We start from the raw sequence: 14,468 nt of genomic DNA, 5'->3' as shown, positions 1-14,468 counted from the left end.
ACCTACATTCAAAGGCACAATGCGGCACTAAGAATGCTTTATTACCATCTCTGTCACTCTTACGGCATTAACCTTAATATCGCTCCTCTAAATGCTCCTAGGGAATTTAAGTCAATTGTCGAGAATGGGAAGTGCTGCATATACTGGAACTTTATATTCTCGACAATTGTTTCTGTTGCTCACTCGAGGCCCGACATGGTTCTTCTTGACTTCGAGAAGCTAACCATGTTTGTTATCGAATTTTCGGCACCAGCTGACAAAAACATTATAACCAAGGAGAATGAAAAGAAAGAGAGGTATCGACACCTTATAAGGGAGTTGCATTGATTGTACCCGGGATATTCTGTTAAACTGATCGTCCTTATCATCGGCGCTCTTGGAGGTGCCAAGCTTTCACTTGCTAATGGCCTAAAAAGCATCCCTGCGTGTCAACAATATGCTAGAACACTTGCGGGAAAATGCAGAAGGCGGTTGTCCTTGGGTCGCTCCGTGTTCTTAGGGTGCACGAGGCTTTTGCTGTATCGTCGTATTGATTCCTTTAAAGACTGTAACCACCTATCTCACGGTCGTGAGATGTGGTTGTGGCTGAAATTTTACCGCGATTTCGTTGGAAGCGGGTGCAATTTTCCAGATTAGCACCCGCTCCCGGCGAAATCCTGCGGTTGTCCTTATGACAAATTTTTAATTATATATATATATATATATATATATAACAATTGAACATTTATTATTTGTAGCCGAAATTTGAGTAATTTTAAGAGAATATTTAAAAAGGTTTTCAAAGATTTAGACAAAATTTTCAAAAAGGATTCTAGACGATTTTAAGAAAACTTTTTAAAAGCTGTATGATAATTTTTAATCTTTTTAACAATAATAAATATCTCTTAAAGTTACTCAAATTTTGTGTACAAATGTTCATTTGTTAAACGATTCAGTTAAATATTTTTAACTTAAAATATTTGGTTTCAATTTACTTGCGTCAAATAAAAATTTAAATATTGCTACATATTCAATAATTCATGTCTTTTTTTTTAATTAAAAATTTCAAGTTGAATGGGTTAAAAATTGAGTATTTTAGACTGAAAAATATTTTTAATTCAATAAAATCCTTTAATCAATAATTTATTATTATGAAGTTATTTTTAGGTTGAAAATAGTTGATAAACTTTCAGTCACACGTTCACATTTGTTTCATGACTAAGACTTTCAAATTGAAACCGTTTAAGTTTTAACATTAAAATCTGAAAATTCTTAAATTTTGAACTGGTTTAAAATCGTTTTGTCAAATCGTTTTTGTTCACTTTTTATTACTTCAAGTACAGATAAATTAAAAAAAAAATTATTAATTAAATAAAAATGTTTTTTATCCAAAATTTTCAACAATAAAGACTTTTACTTTTTATTTGTTCAAGTCTTTAAGAAAGCATTTAAAAACTCTTTAAATTAAAAATGTAAGCTATGAAATAAGAATTTTAAATGGAAAATTTTTAAAGTAAAAAAATTTTGAATTACGCATTGTAAGCTAGATAATAGCATGATTGAAAAACATAACAATTCCACTGATTATTTAAAAACTGTTGAAATCGAACGTGAGCAGATTTTTCTTCTAAAAATTTGTAAAATTCTCGGTAAAAAAAGAATTCACTCTCATTTCCTGGTTTCTCCCGGTCTCAAAAAAATCAGGGTCATTTCCCGGTTTCCCGGTCCGATTGCCACACTGAAAATGTCATAATTAATCGTTAAATTGCGACGCTCATTATTATAATTATATATTTCTTTCAAAAATTTGTCATTTCGTCCTTACTGAAATTTAAGTGACTCATTTATAAACGCTCGACTTTAAATTATTTATCTCTGTGCAATGTACATTTCAATGAAAAAATGTTCACCTTCTAATACTTATTTTTTTAAATACATACTATATATATTTCAACTGTTCCAATTTTATATTAAATAACAACTTCTGTTTCCGATTTTCAAATTTTTATGTTTTTAAATACAGAGGACATGTAATAGTCTATTTGCGTATTTAGTTTCATTTTGAGCAAAAAATGACTGAGACCCTTTTTGACAAATGGCTTCAATAATATAAAACCACATGAGTGAAAACTGAAGGATTTAAATTGTATATCCCTCTGTAGCTGCAATTTGACTGTTTTAATAATAATAATATAATATTTGTAAAGGTATGCCTCCGACAACTCTGAACAACCCAAGCGTCCAAGTTCCATCAAATTCATCATCCACAGTCTTCGAACCCACCAACTCAATAGAATCCGAGGATAACCGACCACAACCTGCAGAATTTGCAGGTTTCGTTGAACCTACTCTACAAAGGCCTGAAGAAGTTCTCATTTCAGCAGCAAATTATAGAGACAATGCAAACACAAGTATGGAATGTTCAGAAATTGAATTATCACGAATTCAAGCTTCCGAGAATAGAAACGATGAATCCTCTAGTCAGGAAGAAGCTCGAACATCTTCCGGATCTAGCGAAGGACCTCCACGTGCTAAAAGACGATGTACTGAAGGAAAAGACTCTTGGAATACAAAGAAAAGTTCCCCAAATGTGCCTGATGTGGGAATTTATGGAAATAAATTATTGGATTTGAAATCCAAAGAGAAGGAATCTAGTTGTTGGGAAAAGTTCACTAAACCTTCGACGCAAGAGAGGCAAAAACAGATAGATATTAGTGTTCCTAAAGCCGGTACTCCAGTGACATCGAATATGATCAAACAGGCTGGTCCTTATTTACTTGGTCCTTTGATTGGGACATCTCCAGTAAAAAGTATAGTGCAATGTTTAGCTAGGCGGATGGGGGCTGACAAATTTTATACTATTAAGATTTTGACTTTGAAAGACGAATCAGAAAATGAAACTCAGGATGATCGGCAAGGGAAAATGTTGTTGCATGCAGAATTTTCTCTTTTGAGTTTACTCCAGAATCAAGATGGTGTTGTACATCATCATGGATTTTTCAAAGTAATTATATTTACAAATATGAATTAAAAAATTAAGCTTCCAGGGTTGCTGCAGTTCGGGGAATTCTCGAAAGTCAATGAATTCAAAACTGGTCAGGGAATTTAAGAGAAAAACTGAGTCAAGGAATTTTTCATAAATTCAAGTTGAAATTTATAAAATTATGTATAATTGTTGTTCAATCTTATCACTCCCAAGAATTCTCTTCTTTTTCTAATTTGTTTTACTTTAAGGCAAATTGAATGAATAGAAACCCCATAAGAAAATTTAACTATTTTTTGTTGAAAGTTCTTTTTTTTCATTAAAAAGTATACTATTATATTTTTTGTTGAGAATTCATCTCTTTTAGTTAAGAATTTTACTATTTTGTTAAAAATTTAATTATTTTGTTGAAAGTTCAACTATTTTGTTAGTCATGTTTTTTGTTTAAAAATTCATCTAAACTTTGTTGAGTGTTAAATTATTTTGTTGAAAAGTATTTTTATTTGTTGAAGATTTTTTTAACATTTTTTTTTTTTAAGTTTGAGTTAAATATTCAACTACAGATTTTTTGAATATTGATCCTTTTTAGTTGAAGATTCATGTATTTTGTTGAAATTTTTTATTTTTTTGTGGAAAATTAATCACTGTGATTAAAAACTCAACTACTGGGTTGAAAATTGAAATACTTTGTTAAAAATGCATGTTATTTTTCATTGAAAATTCATCTTTGCAAATGGAAAATTCAACTGCTTTGTTCAAAAGTTATATTTTTGGGCGAAAATTTAACTGCTTTGTTGAAAGTTCATCTGTTTGGATTGAAAATTCATATTTTTTCTAGAAAAGTTCTTGTTTGAAAATTCATCCTCCTTAGTTGGTAATTAAACTGTCTTTGAAAAAACGTTCTTTTTGGCTTAAAAATTCAACTATTTGGTTGAAAATCCACCTATTTTTTGCTGTTGAAAATTCTTCTATTTTGCTTAAATGTTTAACTGTTGGGTTGTAAATACAAATGTTTAGTCTAAAATTATTTTTGTTTGTTGAAAATTCAAATATTTGGATGAAAAATCATCTTTCTTGGTTGTGAATGAACTTTTCTGTTGAAAATTCATGTTTTTGTGGTTTTGAAGTTAACCTTTTTCTAACAAATTCGTCATTTTAGCCTCAAATTTCCACTATATCATTAAAAATTCATCTCTTCCGGTAGAAAGTTAAGCTTTTTTGGTTGAAAGTTGAATATGTTTCGACTTGTAATCTTTAACATTTCATATGGAATTAAATATGGTGCCTATACTTTAATTTTATTTGAAAGAATTTACTCTCCTATTATTCCCCTATTTTCGTGAATAATCACTCTATTCCCACTGGTTTGAGAGCATACCGGATTGTGCATCCTGCTTTTGTTACTAAAAGCTTTAAGACAAATATAAAAACAATCCTTTTTTGCATAAAATTATTGATCTTTAGAGGGCAAGGTTGTTTTCATACCTGGAAGAAAAATGTATGATGGTAACTTTAATGTAAAATTGGTCATGGAAAAGTCAAGAAATTTCAAAATTCGTATTTTCTATCGACCCTGGGTTTGAAAAACCTTCTGCGAAATTGAGGCCCTTGAACAATTTTTCCTGCAAAATTTTCTTTCACTTTCATATTTAATCTCTTTACCCAGGATTGTGCTATGGAAGAAAAAAGTTCCCCGCTTGGAAATATTTACACAGGAAAACTAAAACGGCGACTATGCCTTGTCCTCGATTGCTTAACGTCTCACGATTTTAATCCAAGGAACGATGAACTACTCAACTTGCAGCATCACGTCATAAGAGAGAAGAAATTATCCGAGAAGGAAACTCTTTTGATTTTCTACGATACTGTCAGGATCGTAGCCTGTTTGCACAAGAGAAACATCGTTCACAGAGACCTTAAACTCGGAAATCTGGTCATAAACCGCAAAACCAGAAAGGTATTCTAAAAAAATAGTTTTTATGACTAAAAAGTCCTTGGAGATTAATTCAGCGATAAATTTTAAGTCCAGTTTTCTTTTTTTAGGTAACAATCACGAATTTTTGTCTTGGAAAACATCTTGCAAGTGAAAATGATCATTTGAAAGATCAGAGAGGTTCGCCAGCGTATATTTCTCCGGATGTCTTGTGTGGGAAACCATACTTGGGAAAACCTTCGGATATGTGGGCATTGGGTGTAGTACTTTTTACTATGCTTTTTGGACAATTTCCTTTTTATGACAGTAGCCCAACACAATTATTTATCAAGATAAAGGCTGCCAATTATCACATTCCAAAGTATGTACTGTATTAGATCAATAATTAATCGAAATAAGCATTCTAAATAATAAATTTTCTATTATTTAATAATCTATTATTGTAGCGATGGACGAGTTTCGGATGGAACATTATCACTAATTAGAAGCTTGTTGGTTTTGCAACCAAGTAAACGCTTAACAGCAATTCAAGTCTTGAATTCTCTCGACACAATAATTGCGACATTTAAGGTTCCTATAGTAGTCGGTGAGGAAGATCAGGTGGTCCCTGAAATGACTGAATCCCAGGAAGAAACGGAAGATAAGAAAGAAGAGAAGAAGGAAAGCGAAGACGAAAGTGAAAACTCGTTATCGGACTTTTCGAGACATATTACACTTCAGGTATACTATCAATCACCAAATAGGAATTAAAGTCAAAATTAAAAGGCTGAATCTAGGGGTTGATCACTGGATTTTTGAGTGTACACTAGATTTAAAAATATTTCAAGATTTCAGAAGATCTCGAAATTATTTTAAAAAATTTAAATATTTCAGATAAGATTTCAAAATATTATGGTTATTTCAATTATTTCACAAAGACTTAAAAGGTTACGCAAAGGTTTCAATTGTTTAAACAAAATTTAAAAAGATTTCAGAAGGTTTCGTAACTGTTTTAAAAGATTTCGCAACATTTTATTGATTTCACAATGATTTTAAGGGATTTCAATGATTCTAAAAATATTTCAAAAGATTACGATAATTTCAAAGATTTCAATAATTTCACAAATATTTCAGAGATCCCACATTGATTTTTAAAAAATTATGGTGATTCAAAATAGATTTATAAAGATTTTAATGATTCCACAAAGATTTCAAAAGATTTCGGTCATTTAAAAGTTTTCAATCATTTCAGATAGATTTCGAATCATTTCACAAAGATTTCAGAATGTTTTACAAATATTCAAAAGATATAAGAAAATTTCTTAAATTTCACAAATATTTTTAAGTTTTGGACAAATTTGAAAAATTTCAATGATTTCACAAATTCAAAATATTTTAAAGATTTCAAAGATGTCCAGAGATTTCATACATATATCAAAAGATTTCAATAATTTCACAAAAAGTTTGCAAACATTTCAGATGCAACACCGATTTCAAAAGATTTTAATGATTCCACAAAGATTTGAAAATGTTATTGTGATTTCAATAATTTCAAAAGATTTTACAAAGGATTTAGAAGGTTTTGTGAATATTTAAAGGATTTCAGAAAATTTATTTAATTTCGTAAATATTTCAGATTTAAAAAAATGTCAAAAATTGCAATGATTTTACAAACAGAGTTGAATGATTTCAAATGATTTGAATGGATATCACAAAGATTTCAATAACTTCAAACAGATTTCAAACGATTTCAGAAGGGTTTGCAAATATTTAAAACAATTTCACAAAATTTCGCTGAAACAAATATTTGAGAAGATTTAAACAAATTACAATGATTTCATTCATTTTTTAATATTTCAAGAATGTCACAGAGACTTCAATGATTTCAAAAGATTTCAAAGATTTCACAAAAATTGCAAATATTTCGCGAGTATTTTTACACTACATTTTAAGAGTGATCAACCACTCAGTCTAAAGTCATTTAATTATCTACTGAAATCATTCGTTGTTTCCTCTTGCAGGAAAAAATGCATCAAATGATCAAGCAGCCAAGTCCCATTTTACCACGACCTAGACCTTATGGTCAAATTCCAGTTTATAGGATAGACTCTGATGCTCGAGAGCTGACTCAAGCTGAATTAAATAAATACAAACATCTTATACCTAGAGATAATCCAAGACAACATTCTTCGAATAGAGGAGAAGGAACTTCGCTACTGGGGAGAGGAAGTTCTAGTAGAAGTAGATCATCAAATCATCAGGTAATTATTGCTATATTTTTGTAGACATTACAATAAATAAAACAATATTTTTATTTTGTATAGGCCGGTAGTCAGCAAGATCAAAGAAGGGACTCTAATAACCTAGAGCATAGTTCAACTAATTCTAATTTAGCGACCAATAATGTTCAGCAACCTCAAAACTTACTTAGTACTTCTATAGGTTTATTAAATGCCACGAATAGATCCTTGATATCGAATTCTGTAAATAATTCGCGATCAAGACACGAAACTAATTCAACTAATGCCTCGGCGTCTTCTACAAGATCAACGGGGGATTTAATTAATAGATCGCAATTAATGAGACGGAGACTCTCTCAGAGTCAGAACGCTCTGTCGAGGGAAATTTCCTCAATTATGAATACTCGACAGAGACTCGCATCACAAAATGGCACTCGTAAGTATATATACTTTTAAATATTATTTGGGAAAAGTTCTCTGCTTTTCGATTTGATAAAATAACAAGGTGTCTAGTAATCAGTCAATTTTGTCAATATCGGTCAATATAGATTTGGAAATTTTAACAATATTCATACCTAATATTTATAGCGAAAATAAAAAGATTATTTATTTACACGTGCCAAATTTCTCCTCAATCACAGACTGAAGTGGTCAATATTAATCGAAACTACACTGTTGATTACAAGTATGACACCACCGCTTTATCGATTAATTCAGCTGAAGTTTTTTAATGTTAATTAAAAGAAAGTCAGCATTTTTAATCTTAAATAGGGTGAACATGATAAAAATTATCTACAAAATGAGCACGGATGAAGTTATTTTGTCAAAGTTTTAAGAAGGTTTTGCATAATCAGTGCAAATTTCAACGTTTTCTTAACATTCAAATAGAATTTTATATAATAAACATTTTTCAATTGCCTTTAAATCATTTTAAAGGTTTCTCTAAAATCACATAAACTTATGACCATTAATATTATCGAAATTTTTGTTAGAATATTAACATATTTCAAGTAAAACATGGTTATAATTTGAGTGCATTGTTAAAAAATATGTTAAAAGTAACATTTGATGATAAAGCCTAGTTATTTCTAGCATTTTACAGTAGAATCCGGAAATTAAGTTCATCAAAATTAAATAAAAAGCAATGGAATAGTAAAATTAAAAAAAAAGTTTACTTTAAACCAAAGAAAAACGAATTTTCAACTAAATAGGTGAATCTAATAAAAATGAATTTTAAACTAAATGTTTACATTTTCAAACAAAAAGATGACTTATAGAATATTGTCATACCAAAAAAGCAAATTAGAAACAAACAAAATATTATCTTAGAGCAAAAAAGATCAATTATCTACAAAAAAGTTGATTTTCTGCCAATTTTTTTTGCAGAGTAGTTCAACTTTAAATCATATACCTGATTTTTAATGAAAAATAATAAATTTTCAAAAAATAGTTAATTTTCAACCTGAACGATGAATCTTTAAAAAACAAAAAAATCAATTTTCAACCGAAGACATAAGTAAAAAAGCTTAAGTTTTAACAACTTTCAGCCAAAAAGTTGAATTTCCTATCAAAGTTTTAAGTCCACGAAATTAATTCAGAATCAAAAATATAATAGTAGACTTTAACCAAAAATAGTTGAAATTTCTTATACGGTTCTATTAATTTAATTCGAATTCTAGCGAAATAAAAACCGAGAAAACGCGGAACTTTTTCGAAACCAGGGAAAGAAGAAAGAAAGAAAAGGGGAAAGGCGACCTACATAGAATGGTAGAGATTAGTCGAAATCCAAAATTTTCTGCTTACCAGTTTTTATTCGATCTTAAATTTTTAGTCGAAGTTGAATTTTTCAAAGTTGCTACTTAGAATTTGGAATTGTTTTATCAAGCTGCTGATTGATCTTTTCATAGCTGTCATGTTAAAAGATATTTTCTGAAGTTTAGGTGGCGAACAAAATGTTTTTGAAGTTAATAACAAGAAAATTATAATTTTTCAACATGACTAACATTTTTCTCGTAAACAGCAAATGTTTATTTATGAATGGCTATTATAGAAATATGCTTTTGAATTTACAAAAATGAATTTTTTATTAAAAATTTTATTTGTTTATAAACAATTTGAGATTTTTTCTACTCATAACAAATTTCTCATTTCACGTTGTTCTACATTACTTTTGGAGAAAGGCCGGAAGAAATACGATGCAATTCTTATCATATGGACAATGGACATTGATATTTGATTGTTATTAACTTTGATAAAAAAATGGTTGCGATCTGAACTTGAAAAAATCGTTTATAACATGAAAACTATGAAAATATTAACTCATAATTTGGAAAAACAAATCCAGATGCTTAGTAGCCAACTTAGAAAAATGCCAGGTCGAACAAAAAAGAACTGTTAAGCAGAAAATTCAAATTTTGTAGATTTCGACTAATCTCGACCCATACTGCAACACCATGATCTAATGAATATATATTAGATCATGCTGCAACCAAGAAGTATTATAAGGAGACCCCACTCCCGTGTGGCCTTTGGCAAATTTGGACGCAAAGATTCGCGTTTAGTTAAGTTTGCATCATTCGTAGCGCTTCTAGCGGAAGAGCGTTGAAATACAAGTTTTCCAAATGGCGCCGTCCGTAGTAAGCCAGGTGTAAACAAACAACGTACATACTTGTCGTTTTGCCGTGAAAATAAATGGATTGTGATAGAAGTGAGTTGTTTTTGTGTGTGCAACATGGTTTGCTGTTACATGGATGGCTGTGCATTCACAAGTTATGTTAGAAAAAAAAGAAGGAGACGGGCTTGAGAAACGTCACTTCTTTTGCCCTAGCACAGTCATTTGGATGATTTTGGACATCAAATGTCATGTGTTCCATTTTAAATGTGTCAAATTGAAGAAATTTCGAATGTAAATTATTCAAAGTGCCACCTTTTTTGTTTATCAGTTGCTATGGCGACAAAACTGCCTTATTGTGAAATATCAAGGGTTTCGAATTTTTCCGCTAGAGGCACTACGAGTGATGCAAACTAATTAAATCTACCATTTCGCCACCTGGTGCCCAAAACTGGAACTAGAAAGAGTAGGTACAATTTTAAAGTTGTACATTAATTTTTGCATAAAAGTGTTTTTACGATAGTTTTGTGACAAATCTTCATGAAAAAACAAATAGTTTTAGATAGAATTTCCATATTATACAGTGAAAAACACATTTTTGTCAAGTTTTTAAAAAAATTATTTCACTGATTCATGTAAGTTTCAAGGAATTTAAGTTTAAATAGACTTAAATTAGTGTATGTAGCGACAAATTTTATCCAGATTATGCGAAGAATACGAATAATAGTCGATTTAGGGTGGCCGTTTTAATACAAGAAAATAATTCCTGGTTATTTTCCGGTTCGCAAAAATTTTTCATGGCCAATGAAATTTAAAAAATCGAACTCTAAAGCTAACAATTTTTCCATTTGAATTAATAAAAACTGAGCTGAAAATGAAAGCACTCAAAGTAGAACTCTTGAATTTCAAACTTTTAAAATAATTTACACATATAAAATGGAAGCTACTCTAACACTTTTAAACTGAACAATTTTTAATTAAATTCAGTTAAACTGTAAAATAAATTTTTTAACTTTTATAAATTATAGAGTTGAAAGATTCAGATTCAGTTCTAAATATATAATTCTACGTTATCATTTTCAATGCTCTAAAGTCTAAATTGAGGAATCAGTGAATTAATTGAAATTTTTTAAAATTAAATCATTTAAAGCAATTTGAAGCCAGAAACATTAAAAATTGAACGATTACATTTTTTTATAAACTGAACATTTCTTTAATTAAAAGTTAAATTATTTATACTTTAAATAGTTAAAAAATCCTTAAATTGCTTCCAAATTTTATTTGAAAATCTTGAAACATCTGCGTGTTTACATTTTGTTTCAATTTCTTTTTGAATTCTGCCAAATTAAACAAATTTCCTAAAAATCTTCCACATTGATTTTTGATAATTTTGTTAATCTTTCTAAATCTTTTTGAATAATCACTCAAAATTATCTTTTGAAGATAAAAATCATTGTCAATTTTCATAGGAAATGTTTTTTAATCTTTTGAAGCCATTCCAAATTCTTAAAAATCTTTTAAATTTTTTGTTCGAAATCTGTCAAAATCTATATTTTGGCGGTACACATACACACTTTGTTCAAATTAATTTTACTATCATTACAGATTTTAAATGAACAGTTAGATATTTCTAAATATTAAGTAAATCTTTTTTTCTTAATTAAAAAATTTCAAATTGAATGGTTTAAAAATGGAACATTTTAGACTGAAATAATATTTGAAATTTAATAAAAGCCTTTGTTATTAAATATATTATTTTGAAGATATTTTAAAATTGGAAATAGTTTATAAAGTTTCCATCGGGTGTTTACATTTGTTTCGCTAATAAGACTTTCCAATTGAAATAGTTTATATAATTTTAAACGTTAGACACTGGAAATTCTAAAACCGCGAACTGATTTCGAATCGCCTTGTAAAGTTAATTATTATTCACTTTTTAAATATTAAAGAACAGTTTAGTTTTAAAAATCATTCTTAATTTATATTCACAATTGATCAACTAAAAATGTATTTTAAAAAGGATGGAAATCACAGTTGGACAGATACTTCTGTAAAAAAGTATGTCTCTTCACACTATAAGATGTAAATTTCATCTGGCACCCCTTTGTTTCCGATCAAAACTTACTTTTAGTATCCAACAAATACTTTAAACTCCACAACAAAAATCGCTAAAACACATTTATGCGAAAATTAATGTAAACTTTAAAATCGTACCTATTCTTTCTAGCTAGGATTTTTGTCAACAGGTGGCGTATCGCAGTTTAACCATTCCCAATATAGGTCGCTTTTTTTGGCTCCGCACACTTTTTTTGTGTCGCTGTGTTATTATTGTAGTAGAGCGTTGCAGGGCCATCTTTCTCAAACTTTGTTAAAATTTTTATCTGGGAAACCTAAAAAACCGTTATCTAAATTCTTAATGCACCCCCCCACCCCCCCTGAAAATGTACTTTATGGACAGCTCCTTAAATGATATTTTATTAAAATTTAAGAAAACACTGAAATTGTCACCATTTTTGCAATATATTCTCCAATAATTGACTAAATGCCTTCATTCAATAAAATTATGCAACCATCGAAACACTTTCATTGTATCTAGAGATCCTCTAAGGAGAGTTGAGACACGTTACCCACTCCAATAGTCGATGTTGTACCGAACTTTTGATATGTTCATGGGGCGCGACAAATTTGACCAGTTTTATTTTTGATTAATTCTTTTGTTTCTGAAAATTTTGATTTATGTGTGTTTCAAAGTGAATTTTATTTTTATGTAACCTTAATGACTAATCTTCCGAATCATTTATAATATTCTGGTGTATTGTCTTTATTCTGTATAAAATCCTCTTAAAAATAAAATTAGGACTTGAAAATAGCGCCAACTCATGCCAATGAAAACTAATCAAAGTTGAACTAGTTACTGTACACCGGCGGCTATCGGATTTGGTGTACCCCGCCCTACTGAAAATTCTTTTAAAAGAACCTACATAGGATCCTACGTAGGATTCTGCATAAAATCCTATAGGTTTCACTTATAGGACCTGTATAGCACTTTCCCTAACGAGGTACCTAATGTTACGTTTGTCTTCAGGTGCCCCTGTAGGACCAAAAAAACTTCAGCGCAGCCGTAGGTGCCATAAATACTACTGCACATCTGGATAGGAACCCATTCAGGATCCTATATAGGTTTCTATACAGGAACCTATATAGGATCCTATGTCATTTCTTGTAGATGAAACATAGATTCCTATATAGGAATTTTCAGTAGGAAGTGTCTCAAATCTCGCTTGAGGATCTCTAATTGTATCATATACGATACGTGAAGCAATCCCATTGTGCGGGTCGCTAAACATCCTGAATATGCTAAACATTAAATTCCAATAATTTAACATTTAACGATCGAATAAATTAGTTTCTAGTAGCCAATCCTCGCTCTCGGAAATGCAGGATCGAACTCTCCAGGTATCCGATGACCAGATTCGTCTTCGCCAAGGAAACAGAAGTCAGAGTCAGGCGACCAGAAATGGGGAACCACGTATCAGACAATCAACTTCTCGTTCCTTATCCACATCCCCTTCATTGTTCGCCACGAACACAAACTCCAACAACGCAACATTCGACTCCACAGACCTAAACAGATCAGTTCCCGAACTGAGAAGCCGAAACCAACAGAACAGTTTTAGGGAAGCAATAGTAGACCGATTAATATCTTTTCGAGTTCGGATGCAGCAAAGTAGAATTAACAGCATAGAAAGGGCTTTAGATAATCAGAGAAGAATCTCTGACGCTATTTCTGCCCCAACGAATTCTAATTCCAGGGATTTGTTATCCAGAAGATCGTCTCCCTACAATAGACATTTGCCATTCGTCACAAATTCAAGACATTCTGGGGAAAGAAGTGCTTCCACTCAGAATAGTTTAAGGCGTACCAATTCAGATTTGAGTTCCAGCAGATCTATCGAGTCAATTATAAGAAGAAATATCCGTGCCTCGAATTCCAACGACAGTCAAAATTTGCGGCTGTGCCCAGTGAGAAATAATTCTACGAATCAAAGGACAAATATTGTAAATAGTCTCGTGGATCTCGAAGAAAATCAACTGCACCTCAGAGAAGGAAATTCGGGAACTTTTCTTGCAGCTGGTAACGACTCTGCGCTGAGCATGTTTAATCCGAACACTCGACGCGAAGCTGTGGCCAATTTTTTGTCGCAATTAGAGATGAACTCCAATACTTCTAATAATAATAATAATAATAATAATAATAATAATAATAATAATAGCAATAATAATAATAGACCCAACTCTGATTCTGTGAGATGATACCGCATTGAATGAACAAACACTGAACGTTTATTTTAATCGATTTTAAATTCTTTGGTGAATTTAAAACATACATGCATGACTAAAGGTAAAATGTTCTATAAAATGAACAATGTTCCTTAAAAAAAACACATGGTTTATCGTTTCCTTACATAAAATGAGACCAGAAAAGAGATCGAACTATTTGAGGAATATTTCATATTTTCTTATTAGTTTTCCCCTTCGCTCGATTCTAGAGCGGCAGTTTTTCTTTTATAGAAGAAAAAAGATATTTTCGAACGAAATCGAAAATAGAGCCACCAATCGAATGCATACCAGTTGAATTGATTTTAATACCATTTAATACCAAGTGTCAATACGTTTTTGATGATGATGTGTTATGATAATGCAAGTGTTTCTATTTTTTTTTTTTTTAATTGGAAATGCTTT

At 30.5% G+C, this 14,468-nt stretch overlaps 1 protein-coding gene across 1 annotated transcript in view; it reads left to right on the top strand.

Moving 5' to 3' along the window:
• Window positions 1-14,168, top strand: part of LOC117171673 (probable serine/threonine-protein kinase tsuA) — a 19,187-nt gene extending 5,019 nt beyond the window's left edge. Inside the window, exons 2-8 of the mRNA XM_033359186.1 lie at window positions 2,187-2,983; window positions 4,629-4,919; window positions 5,006-5,256; window positions 5,342-5,615; window positions 6,896-7,135; window positions 7,199-7,550; window positions 13,132-14,168. Coding sequence (XP_033215077.1) covers window positions 2,187-2,983; window positions 4,629-4,919; window positions 5,006-5,256; window positions 5,342-5,615; window positions 6,896-7,135; window positions 7,199-7,550; window positions 13,132-14,039 — 3,113 coding nt within the window. The 3' untranslated portion in view covers window positions 14,040-14,168. The remainder of the gene's footprint in view (window positions 1-2,186; window positions 2,984-4,628; window positions 4,920-5,005; window positions 5,257-5,341; window positions 5,616-6,895; window positions 7,136-7,198; window positions 7,551-13,131) is intronic.
• Window positions 14,169-14,468: the final 300 nt, after the last annotated feature.

This window comes from Belonocnema kinseyi, chromosome 4, assembly GCF_010883055.1.
Source record: "Belonocnema kinseyi isolate 2016_QV_RU_SX_M_011 chromosome 4, B_treatae_v1, whole genome shotgun sequence".
Classification (NCBI taxonomy): Eukaryota; Metazoa; Arthropoda; class Insecta; order Hymenoptera; family Cynipidae; genus Belonocnema; species Belonocnema kinseyi.
Note: the sequence above shows the minus strand (reverse complement) of the source record. Positions and strands in the feature narration are given on the sequence as shown.